We start from the raw sequence: 16,756 nt of genomic DNA, 5'->3' as shown, positions 1-16,756 counted from the left end.
GTGCCAGGAGAAATATAAAGAACCTCAGATATGCAGATGACACCACCCTTATGGTAGAAAGTGAAGAGGAGCTAAAAAGCCTCTTCATGAAAGTGAAAGAGGATAGCAAAAATGTTGGCTTAAAGCTCAACATTCAGAAAACGAAGATCATGGTGTCTGGTCCCATCACTTCATGGGAAATAGATGGGGAAATAGTGGAAACAGTTTCAGACTGTATTTTTTGGGGCTCCAGAATCACTGCAGATGGTGACTGCAGCCATGAAATTAAAAGACGCTTACTTCTTGGAAGGAAAGTTATGACCAACCTAGATAGCATATTCAAAAGCAGAGACATTTGCTGACTAAGGTCCGTCTAGTCAAGGCTATGGTTTTTCCTGTGGTCATGTATGGATGTGAGAGTTGGACTGTGAAGAAGGCTGAGCACTGAAGCATTGATGCTTTTGAACTGTGGTGTTGGAGAAGACTCTTGAGAGTCCCTTGGACTGCAAGGAGATCCAACCAGTCCATTCTGAAGGAGATCAACCCTGGGATTTCTTTGGAAGGAATAATGCTAAAGCTGAAACTCCAGTACTTTGGCCACCTCATATGAAGAGTTGACTCATTGGAAAAAACTCTGATGCTGGAAGGGATTGGAGGCAGGAGGAGAAGGGGACGACCGAGGATGAGATGGCTGGATGGCATCATGGACTCAAGGGACGTGAGTCTGAGTGAACTCCGGGAGATGGTGATGAACAGGGAGGCCTGGCGTGCTGTGATTCATAGGGTCGCAAAGAGTCGGACATGACTGAGTGACTGAACTGAACTGACTGTTATCAGAAAGGGCCATAAAATGTCAGCAGGCCTCATGGCCAGAATATTATGTAAAACCCCTAAGACCTTTGTATACTTTTATATGAAGTACCTGATTTTGACAAGAGTCAGGTCTGCTGACCCCGCATGACTCTGTATTCTATCTCTATGTGTAACAAAAAGTATATAAGCAATCCTGAAAATAAAGAAAACAGATCAGTTTCTGGAAAGACTGATTCCCCCGTGTCGTTCTTTCTTTCCCCTTCTGGCTGAATTCCCATCTGGAGCATGGATGCTTGCCAAGCCTGCTAATTTTGCCCTGGCTTCTAAGACCCATGCGAGAGGGAGCCCAAGGCGGGGCACCCTCCGCTATTCAAGCGGGTGCTGGTGGCCTATGTAGGTGGTGCAAACCTCTTGTCTCGAGGTTTTATTGGTATTTCATGTAAACCAATTTATTCAGCCTCTTTTTCTCCACTAATTTTCCTACTACACTATTCTTTTCTAATCTCTCTTTATATTTCTAATTAAATAGCTTTTTCCTAGGATGCCGACTCCATCTCCCCTTCGAATTCCCTGGATTCACCGGGGCTGGACCATGGCACTCTCATATAATAATTATATGTACAAATGGTCATGAAGCCCCAGTAGTTGATCATGGGACATGTGAAATATTAATTCATTTTCTTGGCCTCATCACTTTACTCACAATTAAACTGAGGCTATGGATTTTGGAAACCCCTACTCTCAGTACACCATCTTGGTAAATGCAGGGCATTGACTCTAAGGGTATAATGAGTTGGCTCAATTTTGACATTCCTTGAAATGATATGAATTAAACTGAAATATTTAATTTAAGAAGTGGGAGAGGAAGTATAAGGTTATTCTACATGAATAACTTTCACAAAGGTAAAATTTAATTTTAGGTATTTTTCTACAATAGTTGTTTATAAGTATTGCAATACAATATTGTAATTTATGTGACATTTCTCATTACCAGTAAAAGCTACAATCACAATCTTTATCATTAACTAAGTTATATTTAAAACACCAGATAGCAAGTATGTTCAAGGAATTTGATATTAATGGAGGTACCAGAGATTCTGTACTGAGTAAATGGAAATGCTAAATTTTAACAGAAATCTTCAAAAAAAACTGCCTATATGTTAGATATACAAGAATTACACTAGTTTTAAATGCTAAATAAAGCATAAACCACTTGTAAATGCCTGTACACCAAAGAACACTTCAAATAATACACTAAATGTACATACATAATAGACCAAATTCTATTCTCACTTTGCAAGGAAAGATGATACACAAAGAAGCATTTGAATGAGAAGCCTGGAAACATCTGTTATGTAATAATTTAAGGGTCTTTTATACTCCCTTTTTGTCATACAAAATAATATGTTTCTTTACTTTTATTAGTACTGTTAGTAAGTCATAAGCAGCTTAAAAATACAATATAAAATTGAGACACATCAGTCCTTCCTCAATAAATATGTACACCCAGTTTGAGGCATTCAGTCATTTGTATAGGAAATTGATTGATCAACATATTGTAGAGAATAAGTTAAAGGGCAAATTACTCAAAGCAATGGAATGTATTCAGAAAATTAATGCCAGAGAAATAATGTAGATCTATTTAGCTGTGACTATAGTGTTGTATACTTTCCTTTGTAGTTTCAAAATTAAGATAAAATCTTTCAAAATATCCTATTTAAATCCTTATCTCTACTCTCATATGACCAGAATTATGTTTCATTACATAAGAAATGCCAACATGTTTTTTCAAAAATGTCAGGGAGGATAAAGAACTGACATTCTTGAGAGGTAAAAATAGAAAAAAAAACACACCTTATTTTTCAGTATTTATAGAAAAAAGAAACATAATTACAGCAAAAATAAATTCTTAATGATTAAAGTAGTGAAACAACATGATTATAGTCAACATAAAAACCTATTAAAATTTGTTTTAATAATCTAACTTTTAAGCAGAGTGATGGATATTTATACTTATTTTCTCAACAACACTGTACTAGTGAATATTTTTCAAAAAATCAACTAGAGTGTTTGTGGTTGTTGCTGTTTGGAGTATTAAAGAAAATATCTTTCCCTGGATACCTTTCAGAGGGTAGTTTGGATAATTCAGCTTTACTTCAAAACTCCTGGAGATGATGTTTAAAATCGTCAGCAATTGAACAAGGGAAGTAATTCCATGTTTCATGATTGATATATTAATCATCACTTTGTACATCAAGACACATTATATTACATCACAATTGTTGACATTCAGAGCAAGCAAATGGAGAAACAGCATATAAAACTTTTTTTTAATCACACTACACTATTTCTTCCACAAATTTAAAATTGTGATTGCAAATTATAGCCAAAGTAACATGAGGTTCAATGGGACATAATTTTTAATGTGGATTTTGTTTTGCTTGCCTTTATAGTGGGAAATCCAGACTACAAGATTAATGATCTTAGCCAAATTTTGAAATCACAAATGATTGAGTTTTTTGGAAGGGGAATGGAATTATGTTGTTCCTAGAAAGTTATATCTCACTGTAGATTTCAATAGTTGATGTCCTGGAAGCAATCTAGGACAAGAAAATAACATGTTATCAAAATCAGGTGGCTTGGTTCTAGGAGTCTTAGTTGCCAAGCATGCTATGTGGCTATAATTCATATTGCTAAAATACAGATACAAAAGATCAAGGTTATGGAATTTAACAGTGGTGAATACCAATCCTATTCCAAGCTAATTCAGACTCCTCTTACATTTCAAATCCATTTATAATACCTACATTCATGTAATCATGAATTGTATCTTTTTGAAATGAAGTATCTTAAATACATGGCTAGGACAGGGACTTGTACACAGAAGGCCATTTCAAGATAATAAATTCATTTTTTTCCTATCTTCCAAATATATTTTCTTCACAATATTTTAATGGGAGAACTGTGTTAAGCAAGGCTTCATTTTGGCATTGTATCTCTTTTATACAAATATCAAAATGGATTCTAAAATGATTATTCCTACTGTTTTCCCAGAGTCACACCAAGCAAACGCTATCTGCTTACTCTGAAAGATGGAAATAAAAAGCAAACTGTAAGATCATCTTTCAGACTTCTTGTTTTTAATTTATACTACAATATCTACAGAAATGCCATCCAGAATACTTGTAAAAATTTATCAAAGAGGAGTATCTTTGCTGGGTTTATACTATTAAACCCAGGTATAAATCGTTTCATGCAATAGATACACTTCTATCTAATGAATGTTCTATATTTTTCAAAACACAAATGTCAGGAAAAAAAACTATGGAAAATACTTGATTCTCTTTTTAAAACATTAATTTTTTTTAATAAATCCACTTATATCTTATTGCCTCCTAGAACCAATTAATTTCTTCACTCTCATATTTCTATTCAGATGAGCAGTGAACTAAAAGTAAATATCACCCTAAAGCCTCCTTTGAAAAGTGTATTTCTTGCTTTGTTTAAAGACAATTGAATTTAATTCTGCCTTCTGATAACACTAATATTTTATTCCACTGTCAGAATTTCCTTAAGGAACAATGAATTTTTATTTTATTGGCTGACAGTTTTCCCCATTTTGTATGATGATTTTTTGAAAAGAAGACACCTACTGTATTTGAATTTTATAAATACATGAGTTCTTTTTCAGTGCTCAGTGAACTCAGCATTCTGCAACATCAGTGAATATAAGATGACTCTTCTTGGCATTAATCAGAAAATGAAGTGTATATAGAAAGGGTGAAGAACATTGCAAATGTTTCAAAAAATACAAGAATTCAAATTATTTTTAGTATCACATTAGTCTGCCTAAGTTCACCAATTCATGTCCAGAAGATATTTAGTCATTAATCTGAAACATCTGTCAACCTATGACATAAAATATATAATTTACCTATTTCTTAAGATCTGAAAAAGTATAATTTCGTCTGAGAACACATTGATTCTAAGATAGTCCTTTAAGCTAATAAAAACTAAATGATAACCAATATTTTATTCTCATTAACATCTACTTTCCTTATTTTGCCTGTCCTGTGAAATTTTTATCCTATGTTTAGGAAAAGATTTCTTTGCTAAATAAAATAAAATGTCTGAATAAAAGTTATTAATTGTATTGACTTTCTCAGGATTAGAAAAGTTTAAAAGAAGCAGAAGATATTTGGAAAACACTTTCAATTTTTTGCTTCATCTATGGTTTGCTTACTGTATGTTCTTGTCTTCATGTAAAATAAGTCTAGCTCTTAAACATCTCCATGCTTTTGAAAACAGTTGAAACCAGAATTTTCTCTTTTAACAAACTTCACAAGCCAATCCAAAATGATGCTCTGTGAAAGTAATTCACAAACCCTACTCATTATAGGTTTTTAAGTGAATCACAAATTTACCCCTGGGAAAAGTGCTATTAGGCTACACAAGACACATAAAGTGCTAGTCATAAAAAATAGTTTTTTTGTTGAGAAATGTTTCCAAAAACAGAATGATGGCAATGAGAATTAGGAAATGAGATCACAGTTTTTAATGTTTAAATATAAATAAAAACTCACCATGATGAGATGTTAGGCATCTGTTATGTTTGCCACCCATTTAAGATCCACCTTGGTAGAAAACATGGGGCTCATGTGGACTGTAGAAATAACCACTACCCTATAAACTCATTCAAAGCATACAAAAACTCCACAGAGAGTAGGGATCTATTTTACCATTTACAATAACATAATTATGAAATTATTGTAACAAAAATGAATGCACAATTAAATTAGTTTCTTAATTTTGCTCAGTGATTGAGAAAGGCTAACATTGTATTATTTAACTATGCATTGATCCTTGAGTGACCTCGATTCTTAAGACATTTCTAATCATAAATTATTTTCATTGCTATTTGAAACCTTGATAGACTTCTTTAATATTTCTAACTTTGGTGAGAAGAAACCTATTCTGATTTCATATTACTACATTTTATTAAGCCTAACTGTTTTTAGAAGCTTTTATCAATTGAAATTGAGATGAAGACCTTCTTAAGAGTAACACAAACAAAGTCAACATATGGCAAGATTTTGAGAGAAAAAAAATATAGATAAATTCTATCATATAACTTTATGAAGGAAATAATCATACTTAATTTATTTAATTTAGTTGTGGATTTCTAGAGACATTTTTATTTATTTCTCCATAAAATATAGATAAGAAGACTGTATAAGTTCTTCTTTTTATAATTTATTGGGTTTTAAATTATTGTATACAGATGCCTTGGATCTTAATATGCTCATATTTTCCTTCAGGCCTATTAGAGAAAGCAATCATATTTCATTTTCCAAAAGTCATTATCTCTTAAAAATGTCTCTTGAAGGGCTCAATACCTTGTATGAATATGCAAATACTCAAATGAATATGTAGAGTAGAAATCTCATATATATTTCATTCTCTTGACTGAACATGAGAGTAGCATGACTTCATTTTCCTAATTTCATTCTTGCTACATTGTGTATATACAGATGTATAAACCAAAATAATGGTGAGTTCCTAATCTGAACATTATACTCCCTTTTCATTGTGGGGGCTTGGGAGCATGGTGAGTGGGGGAGTATATCTTGATGCTATTCGACTATCTTGGGTAGGCAGATTTTACCAACTGAAGCTGGAAGTCTCAGTACCATTAAGACCTGCTTATCAGATTCCAAAATGTATTACTGTGATATATGCAGCCTGGGCAGTTCTGGTCCTCATGCTCACAACTGTACTGAGGACATTGTCATGACCTCTGACATGACATGACCTCCAAAAATTTTGGAGTTTTTCCAGTATATTGGAGAAGGAAATGGCAACCCACTTCAGTACTCTTGCCTGGAAAATCCCATGGACTGAGAAACCTCATAGGCTACAGTCCATGGGGTCGCAAAGAGTCGGACACTACTGAGTGACTTCACTTCACTTCACTTCACTTCTTCTCTAGCAGGAAGTATCATAGTGCCATCTACAGACAACACTGCCCCTATTACAATCATCATTCCTCAGCCAATGTTCTTATAATTAGGAGTCATTTTGTTCTGATTTTCCATCAAACTTAAATGAATCCATATACCTATTCAGATAATTCTGCAAGATATGATCGTTTTGATCCCCCATTGAGTCAGTGGATTCTGTAAAGCCCTACTTCAGCTGAAAATAATTTTGAAAAATAAAGTTAGAAAGGTTAGTTAGAGACTTGGATTACCTACCAGTCTGGTGTGTACAGACACAGGGGTCTTGAAAGTTGTCACTGGATAGCTGCACTCGGAAACACTGTAGGGATCAGAACTGCTGGAAGAACACTTGGAGTCACAACCCACAAAGGTGTTATCAAGAGGCAGTTCCTGTATGATGTGGTGCTTTGAATTTAGGGGAGTTTCGGGCTGGATCTGGAAAGCAGGCTGTGGAGAGGCAGATTTGTAGTGCTGGGCCAAATCAGGGCTGTCAGGCTTGAAAGTAGTAGGGGTAGTAGCCCAGTTGCACTTGCCTATGGCTTGCTCTTCCAATTCAACGGGAAGGTCTAGTGTGACGGTGTTTCTATCATTGTCAGCATCGTCTGCCTTAGCTTCTTCAATAGTGACAAAGTTAAGCAGTAAGTTCCTAGGGGTATGCTTCTTCTTCTTTTTCTTCATTATCATCATCTGCCTGTTTTCAGGGTTTGGAGTAACCCATTCAGAATTCTGCTTGTTTTTCTGAGCAGCCTTAAGGTGTGGTGATTGGCGGCATCTTACTACAGCAGTGATGAAAATAACAAGAATGACAGTTATGGTGCCAGCAACAATGGCAACCATGATCTTGACATAGTCACTTGATGGTGAGGATGTATAAGTTGTCTCAACATTTTGGGTCACTGGTGTTTCAATGTTTTTGCGCACCAATTCATAAATTAATGTAGCGTTGGTCATCGACTCATTCACAAATAGATTAACATTTATGACACTGAAGAGAGAATCAGGTTGCCCTAAATCCTTGGCTTTGACTATCAGTTTGTGTAAACCAAGATCTGCAAGGACACATTTCTCCTTCAGTGTAATGTTGCCTGTTGTTGGGTCAATCATAAACAGACCTTTTGTGTTTCCTCCTACAATGTGGTAACGAAGCTCTGCATTCAGGCCAGTGTCATCGTCGACAGCGACCACTGTGAAGACCACTGTGCCTGGATGAGCAGATGGTGGAACCAATTCAAAGGAGTAGTTGGAAGGAGGGACAACAAAAACTGGTTTATTGTCATTGACATCAACCACGTTTATAGTGACTTGGGCAGTTGAAGAATGTGATACCCTACCACCATCCTCGGCCTTTACATTGAAAGTATAAGATTCTTGTTTTTCTCTATCAAATGAAATATTTGGTTGGATGACACCAGTCTGTGGATCAATTGTGAAGTCATCATTTGCATCTAAAATAGAGAGAGTTACTGCAGAATTTTCTCCATAATCAGGATCAGTTACAGTGATTAGTCCTACTGTGCCATGTCTTGGAAGGTTTTCTGGGACATAGAAGTTGTACTCATTGTGAGTGAAAATTGGACTGTTGTCATTCTGATCAAGAACGGTCACTAAGACTGAGGCATTGGTTATTAAAGATGGCATCCCATTATCTTTTGCCAGAACTGTGAATGAATATTTTTCCTGTTTTTCTCTATCCAATTTCTTCACTGCAGTCAGAATGCCTGTACGATGATCCAGGTTGAATTCAGATGGAGCATCCATGCCTAGCAGGTAATGTATCTCAGCATTACGCCCAGTGTCTGCATCTGTTGCACTTATTTTTGTCAACTGGGTACCAGGAGAGTTATTCTCAGGAACAGAAAGACTTACGAAAGGCTGAGTGAAAACTGGAGCATTGTCATTTTCATCTTTTAATTTGATGAGGAGCATAGATGATTGATTCAAAGGAGGTTTGCCAGCATCTGCAGCCAGTAATTTAATGGCGTATTCTCTTGTGGACTCATAGTCAAGATATGCAGCAGTCTCTAGGAGGAACTGATTACTGAACACTGGCCTTAATCTGAAGGGGACTTCATGATCTGTAAAGCATGCCACCCTACCATTATGGTCAGCATCCTTATCTGTCACAGTTATGAGAGCAATTTTGGTGTTGAGAGGAGCATTTTCTGAAAGAACCACAGTGCCATTGATTGGATTGATGATGTATCTTATGTCAATCAATGGGACATGATCATTGACATCAGTAACATTTACTAGCACCATTGCTTTTGCTGGCATCTGTCCACCATCACTTGCCAAAACCAGTAACTTGTGGTTTGGAGATTCCTCCCTATCCAGTGGTTCTTTTACTGTGATAAGTCCAGTGGTAGAGTTGAGGTGAAATAGCCTCTTGGCCATGCTGGAGACAAGATTGCTGAAATAGAAATGAATCCTGGCATTTTCACCTATATCAGCATCTGTGGCATGGAGCTGTGTTACTGAAGAACCTACGGGAGCATTTTCTGGTATACTGACTTCAATCTCATCCTCCTTAAAAACTGGATGGTTGTCATTTGTATCAGCAACACTGACTTGCAAAATAGCTGTACTGGATCTTTGAGGAAAGCCACCATCTTCAACCTTTACTTTCATTACATATGTATCTTTCTCTTCCCTATCTAACTCCTTTTGAACTATTAGTTGTGGCATCTTTTCTCCTTCTGGCGTTTCAACGATATCAAGCCCAAAAATATTTTGACCCTGAAAAACAAAGAATGAAACATTTTAGCTTATGTTATTATTTAATGAGACTGTTTTTCAGTTTCTTGAAGCCACATGACATGGGATCAACTCAGAAATAAATGCCAAAGACTTGGGTTCTAAGTCCCAAATTTGTCTAGAATAGTATCAGCACAAACAAGGTGATTAACATCTCCAAACATTTGTGAAATTTGAATTGTTCTAGAAGATGTTCTCAGGTTATAGCATTTTACAGTGATAAGTGTAACTAATTTTTGTGAATTATTAAAGTTTCAAAAAGAAGAATAATGTATAATTTAAAAGAATTATCACCATTTAACATGGAAAACTAAATTATAAGTGAATTAACCATGGTTACTTCAAATGAATTAAAATGTCTTGTAGATTTCAGCTGTTTAGGGCACTTTTCACTAACAAAAGAAACAATTAAGTATAAAATAACCAACAAAAAAGTGGATATATCACATCTAACAAATACAGCTAAAACCTTTGGCAAAGGGAGAAAATATGCAAACTCTGATAAGAATAAAACTTTGTGTAAAGAACACAAACTTTCCCTTTTTTTCCCCTATAGAAAAAGGTGCTAAAATGAATTTTCGGGAATTCCCTGGTGATCCAGTGGTTATGACATGGCATTTTTACTGCCAGGGCCCAGGTTCAATCCATGGTCAGGGAACTAAGATTCTGCAAATATGGGGTGGCCAAAAAAAAAAAAAAAAGCATCTTAGAGATTAACAGCACAATGTTATTTAAGTTCTTATTTTATTATTATTATTTTTTTAATTAGCAGGCACAATAGACTGAACCTAACGTGCCAAAATGTCCAATTGGAAACTATAGCTTGGAATAGTACTTATATTTTATTCATGACAAAAAAGTCAGATTTTAGAAATTTTTAAAATCAGTCTCTGCTGATTCTGACTTCCCTCGAAACCCTCAAGGAGGTGATTCAAGTAATATAAAATTGGAAAATACTTAAAGTGTTTGGGCTCTCTTAACTGCTATTGTTTATTAGCACACAGAGGGTCTCATACTCTTAAAGCTTTTTGTTGCTGTTCAGTTGCTAAGTCCTGTCCAACTCTTTGCAACCCCATGGACTGCAGCATGCCAGGCTTCCCTGTCCTTCACTATCTCTTTAAGTTTGTTCAGATTGATGTCCATTGAGTTGGTGATGCTATCTAACTATATCATCTTCTGCTGTCCCCTTCTCCTTAAGTCTTTAAAATGGCAACCCACTACAGTATTCTTGCCCAGAAAATTCCATGGACAGAAGAGCCTGGCAGGCTACAGTCCATGGGGTCACAAAGAGTCAGACACCACTGAATGACTAACACTTTACTTTTTCTTTTAAGCCTTTAAAATAGTCAAATATCTTAATTTTTATAAAGTCCAATTTATGTAATTTTTTTAAAAAATCCCTTCTTCGAACTACAATAAGATGAGCTCTACACAGATAAATCTTGCTAGCTGATTGAAGAATAGTGTTCAGTGGCTCTCAGAGGCAGTTCTAGCCAGTGTTTACCTGTAGCATTTTGACAGAAATGAGTAAGATAAAAAGCTACTGTTAGCAGTGAAGAAAAGATCACAAGATCTTAAGATTCTTAGTACATGGGTGATTTATAAACGCTTTCATATACACACATACAACCACACACCACAATTTTAAATCTCCAATATATTTTTTAACATAAAAGTTGCTAACATGTGAAGATCAGTTATTGAAATCTCATTTACGTGCTCTGTCCTGAAAGAACAGGATAGCATCTGAGGTCTTTTTCTCATAGTTTTGCCATACTAGTGTCTAAAATGAGATTCTAAATGTTAGAAACCAATGAATGATATCAAGTTTTTGGGATCACTAGATTTTATGCTGACATTATACGGTGATACTATCTTTTTTAACTTAACAAAATATTATAATTGTTTTACATAAAATCTAGTACAATACTCAAGTACAACCACATTTTTCCTCATGAATTGCTTGAAGATAATTTTGCATTTTTTGGATTTTTTTTGCGTGTGTTTAGATTCACTTATACTCTTATTCAAATTGAGACCATAATACATCTTGATGGAAGAATTAAATGTTTATTATGAAAGGTGGCATTTCAGAAATGTTAATTAAAATCACCAGTTTGTTTCCATATAATTTTAAAAATTTTTCATGAGCTAATCAATGTGTAATAAACTTGTTTTTAATTCATAAACTTAATGAGCAGTTTATTAATATTTTATTCATATAAACCAATAAACAATTTGCTTTTTCTTTGCCAAGGGAAATATCTTTCATGTCATATCTACACAAGTGAGAAAATTAACAAATCTATTATTTATTTATTTATTTATTTATTTATTTTACTTTACAATTCTGCATTGGTTTTGCCAGACATTGACATGAATCCACCACGGGTGTACATGCGTTCCCAAACATGAACCCCCCTCCCACCCTCCTCCCCACAACATCTCTCTGGGTCATCCCCGTGTACCAGCCCCAAGCGTGCTGTATCCTGCATCTGACATAGACTGGCAATTCGATTCTTACATGATATTATACATGTTTCAATGCCATTCTCCCAAATCATCTCACCCTCTCCCTCTCCTTCTGCCTCTGAGTCCAAAATAACAAATCTATTTTAAGAACAAACAATTTTGCAACAATGATCATAAATATAGATACAATATTTACTATTACAGTTTGATCTGAGTACACTTAGTTATTAATAATAATTTCATTTTTGTAATGATATTTCAAAAGACTTTTAGGAAGGTTCATATCTGGAATATCTCATTTATGGGTAGAAAAAATAGTCTCTGAGTTGCCGTTCACAAAAATCCATGGCAGTTAATACAATTCTGTTAATTCTTGGCATGCTAATGGCAAGTGGCTAGTATAGACACAGCATTCATCTAGGCACTGGGGATAAGGTGGTGAGTAAACATATTTTACTAATGCAATGAAAATTAAACTTTAGCTAAGATGAGAGAAAATCAATAACAATCTAAGTATCTACTGATATTGATACTAATAGATTAAGGTAATTGAAATAACTACATTTTTATTGAGCTATAAAGGTAGACTGTAAAGTATTATTAGAGGTTATATAAGGGAGAAGTAGAATATATAACATAGCATAAAAATAATATCTTAAATTCTTGAATTTCAAGACTCAATTATCCAATCTATGACTGTAATACACCTGAGGAAAAGAATAGTTTTAATTTTTCTAAAAAAATTTTTATGGGGATAATTTTTAAAATTTTTTATAGAATTTGTTACAATATTACTTGTTTTATTTTATTTTATTTTATTTTATTTTTGCCACATGGCATGTGGGATTCCAGCTATGTGACCAGCGACCAAGCTCACAGCCCCTCCTCACGAGAAGGCAAAGTCTCGACCACTGGATCATCAGGGAAAAATTATAATTAATTTTTAATTTTATTCACTTATGTTTATGTATTTTATGTTAGTAAATTTAAAGTTTGATCTTACGTGTTTGAATTTTGAATTGACCTTTGCTTTCTCAAGCAAATGATGGCAGGTTTAGGTTGGTTGAAAAATCTAAGAACAGCATGTTCATTGTCTTTTATTTTATGTGAAGTGACAGTAATGTTAAAAGACAGATTTTTTTTTCAAATTTTCAAGATGACAATGATATGTACAAAGTAGATAATGGATACTGTCTATATTACTCTTCTGTCTTCTATGACTGCTCTGTCCAATATAATAGCAATTAGTCACAAGTATTTACATTTAAATACGTGTAAATGAAGAAGTGGATGACAGGAGAAGGGGACAACAGAGAATGAGATGGTTGGATGGTATCACTGACTCAATGGACATGAGTTTGAGCAAGTTCCAAGAGTTGGTGAAGGATAAGGAAGCCTGGCATGCTGCAGTCCATGGGGTCACAAAGACTCGGTGACTGAGCGACTGAACTGACTGATTTACATTTAAATTATAATTAATTAAAATTAGATTTAAAGATCAGTACCTCAGTCTCACTAGACACGTTTAAGTTCTCATAGCTATACGTGAGTACTGGCTACTACATTTTACAGCTCAGATATAGAACCTGTCCATCATTACACAAAGTTCTATTGGATTGGACTGTTCTAAGGTGTCATAATTTTCTTAATTATTTCTTTCTACTTTCAGGTCAGGTAATTGTGTGCATACCTCTCACTCAGATATTTAGAGCTCTCCAAATGATTTGCTGGTTTATATATTTAAATTTCATATTGTACAAGCAATTTGAAAATAAATTCCACACATGTGAGATACAAATCATTTCAGTTCAGTTGCTCAGTCGTGTCCTACTCTTTGCAACCCCATGGACTGCAGCATGCCAAGCTTCCCTGTCCATCACCAACTCCCAGAGATCCCTCAAACTCATGTCCATCAAGTCGGTGATGCCATCCAACCATCTTATCCTCTGTCGTCCCCTTCTCCTCCTGCATTCAATCTTTCCCAGCATCAGGGTCTTTTCCAATGAGTCAGTTCTTCACCTCAGGTGGCCAAATTATTGGAACTTCAGCTTCAGCATCAGTCCTTCCAATGAATATTCAGGACTGATTTCCTTTAGGATGGACTTGTTTGATCTCCTTGCAGTCCAAAGGACGCTCAAGAGTCTTCTCCAACACCACAGTTTAAAAGCATAAATTCTTCAGTGCTCAGCTTTCCTTATGGTCTAACTCTCATATCTACACATGACTACTGGAAGAACCATAGCTTTGAGCAGACAAACCTTTGTTGGTAAAGTAATGTTTCTGCTTTTTAATATGCTGTCTAGTTCTATCCCATGTCAGTTAATGCAACTGACATTCAAACCCACATGAACAATGAAAAACAACTGAAGCTCTTTGCCATATTTTAGACTACGACATGAGAACAACAGGAAAGATGAAAGGAGAAATAAAGATATATGGCTCCTTAATTCATCACCTTGATAATTTTAGCACACACACACCCTGTATATAAAAAGAAAAATTTGGGATAATTGTATAGATAGTATCCTGAATTCCAAACTTACTTAGAATCATTTCCCTCTTGTTTATAAGGACAAACAACTTCAGATAATTCTTTGCTCTCCCTCTCAAATGGTCGTCCTTTGGTGAGAGCACACTCATTGTGTGTCTTTCTTGGAAATTTACTTAAGCCTCTATTACATTAATGAAGGAGACTGTAGGATACAATGGCATCAAGCTTCACTATATCTAAGGACATAGCACCTGACATATACAAGGCATATACAAACACAATAAATAAACACTTGTTAGATGAAGAAATGTATACATTAAAATGATAATTCCTATTTTTTTTTTTTTTTGAAAAAGAGAGAGGTCAGAGTTTGGTTGTTCTTGTTTCTAATTCTCAGTCTATGCCAAAATTGGAATATACTGTAATTGTTTACTTAGGTTTTTTTTTTTTTTTACTTTTACTTTTGTTAAATTGTCCAGAAAACAATTTCAGAATTATTTCATAAAAAATTACAATTTATGTTATGGATGTAATAATATGCAGAGTCAATCTCTGGTAAAAGTTAATAACCTAGCTGTAAACATTTATTTTTGGAAGAAATAATAACAAGTACTTAATGTGGGTGGTCTGTGTACATATAAAATACAAAACCCTACATCTGTCAAATACACACATATACAAAGAAAAAAGGAGAAAACAAAAACTCAGAGAAGAAAACAACATATTATTTGAACTGAATGTAATACATTATAAGTTGATTTTGGATCCTAATGTCTTCAACTTGTTTTATCTCATATACACAAAATTGCCAATTCCAGATCACGTTAGGAAAAAATTATGGGCTTACTAATAACTTTATGTTTCAAAAGACTTAATTTACTTTGTGAGTCACATTTCTTCCTCAATTCAAAAATAAGCTTTGAATTTGCAAATCCAGGATAAAAATTGTTGAAATAAGCAAGATGTTATTAAGCTCATCTGAAATGTTAATTCTTTGTAAGGATTTCTAAAATCAAGGAAGAGAAAGTTAATGTTGGATATAAAGTTCCCGAGAGAAGTATTTTTGCTTAAAAAAATGAATACAGAATTGAAAGCTATTTTTTTGCTTATTGTTCTTGGAAATAATTAACTGAACCATTGTACTAAGTTTAACATTAATGACATACGCATGTGCAAGACACCACTTCATTGCCTATTGAAAGGTAATAAATAACACAGCACTTCCAGAGCTATAAATCTAGTACAGTTGCCCAGAAAATGCATACAGTGCCAGTAAGGACTAAAAATAGTTTGAAAGAGATTGAATTCTAAAACTGATTACATAAAAGCTGTTTACTCTGAGGAATGGTGGGGTAAAGACTAAAACTTTATTTTTGAGCTTTACAACTGTTTGATTTATCAAGCATCAACCTGATTTTTTTTTTCCCCTTTACATTACTGATTCATCTTTAGGCCAGAGAAATGCAATGGTTTATCCATTTACAGAGTTTCAAATGGATAAAACCAGAGATATGGCTATTTAAGAAAACAGTAAGGAAATAAATGTAATGTTCTCAATACAAATATAATGGGTACCATAATAAATGAAACTAAGCCATGCCGTGTGAGGCCACCCAAGACGGGAGGATCATGGTGGAGAGATCGGACCGAATGTGGCCCACTAGAGAAGGGAATGGCAAACCGCTTCAGTTTTCTCGCCTTGAGAACCCCATGAACAGTATGAAAAGGCAAAATGATAGGATATTGACAGGTGAATTCCCCGGGTCGGTAGGTGCCCAATATGCTACTGGAGATCAGTGGAGAAAAAACTCCAGAAAGAATGAAGGGATGGAGTCAAAGCAAAAACAATACCCAGTTGTGGATGTGACTGGTGACAGAAGCAGGTTCAATGCTGTAAAGAGAAATATTGCATAGGAACCTGGAATTTAAGGTCCATGAATCAAGGCAAATTGAAATTGGTCAAACAGGAGATGGCAAAAGTGAACCTCGACATTCTAGGAATCAACTAAAATGGACTGGAATGGGTGAATTTAACCAAGATGAACATTATATCTACTACTGTGGGCAAGAATCGCTTAGAAGAAATGGAGTAGCCATCATGGTCAACAAGAGTATGAAATGCAGGTCAGTTCAGTTCAGTTCAGTCACTCAGTGATGTCCGACTCTTTGCGACCCCATGAATAGCAGCACGCCAGGCCTCCCTGTCCATCACCAACTCCCAGAGTTCACTCAGACTCACGTCCATCGA

The 16,756-nt window shown here is 34.9% G+C and overlaps 1 protein-coding gene across 1 annotated transcript in view; it reads right to left on the bottom strand.

The window, feature by feature from the left end:
• LOC120882494 (protocadherin-11 X-linked) overlaps nt 1-11,058 on the bottom strand; it is a 355,093-nt gene extending 344,035 nt beyond the window's left edge. The window contains exons 1-2 of the mRNA XM_040266506.1: nt 11,050-11,058; nt 7,047-9,527 (exon numbers count right to left, since the gene is read on the bottom strand). Of these exons, the coding sequence (XP_040122440.1) occupies nt 7,047-9,527; nt 11,050-11,058 (2,490 nt within the window). The remainder of the gene's footprint in view (nt 1-7,046; nt 9,528-11,049) is intronic.
• Nucleotides 11,059-16,756: the final 5,698 nt, after the last annotated feature.

The sequence above is a fragment of the Oryx dammah genome, unplaced genomic scaffold (genome assembly GCF_014754425.2).
Source record: "Oryx dammah isolate SB20612 unplaced genomic scaffold, SCBI_Odam_1.1 HiC_scaffold_23, whole genome shotgun sequence".
In the NCBI taxonomy this organism is placed as follows: Eukaryota; Metazoa; Chordata; class Mammalia; order Artiodactyla; family Bovidae; genus Oryx; species Oryx dammah.
Note: the sequence above shows the minus strand (reverse complement) of the source record. Positions and strands in the feature narration are given on the sequence as shown.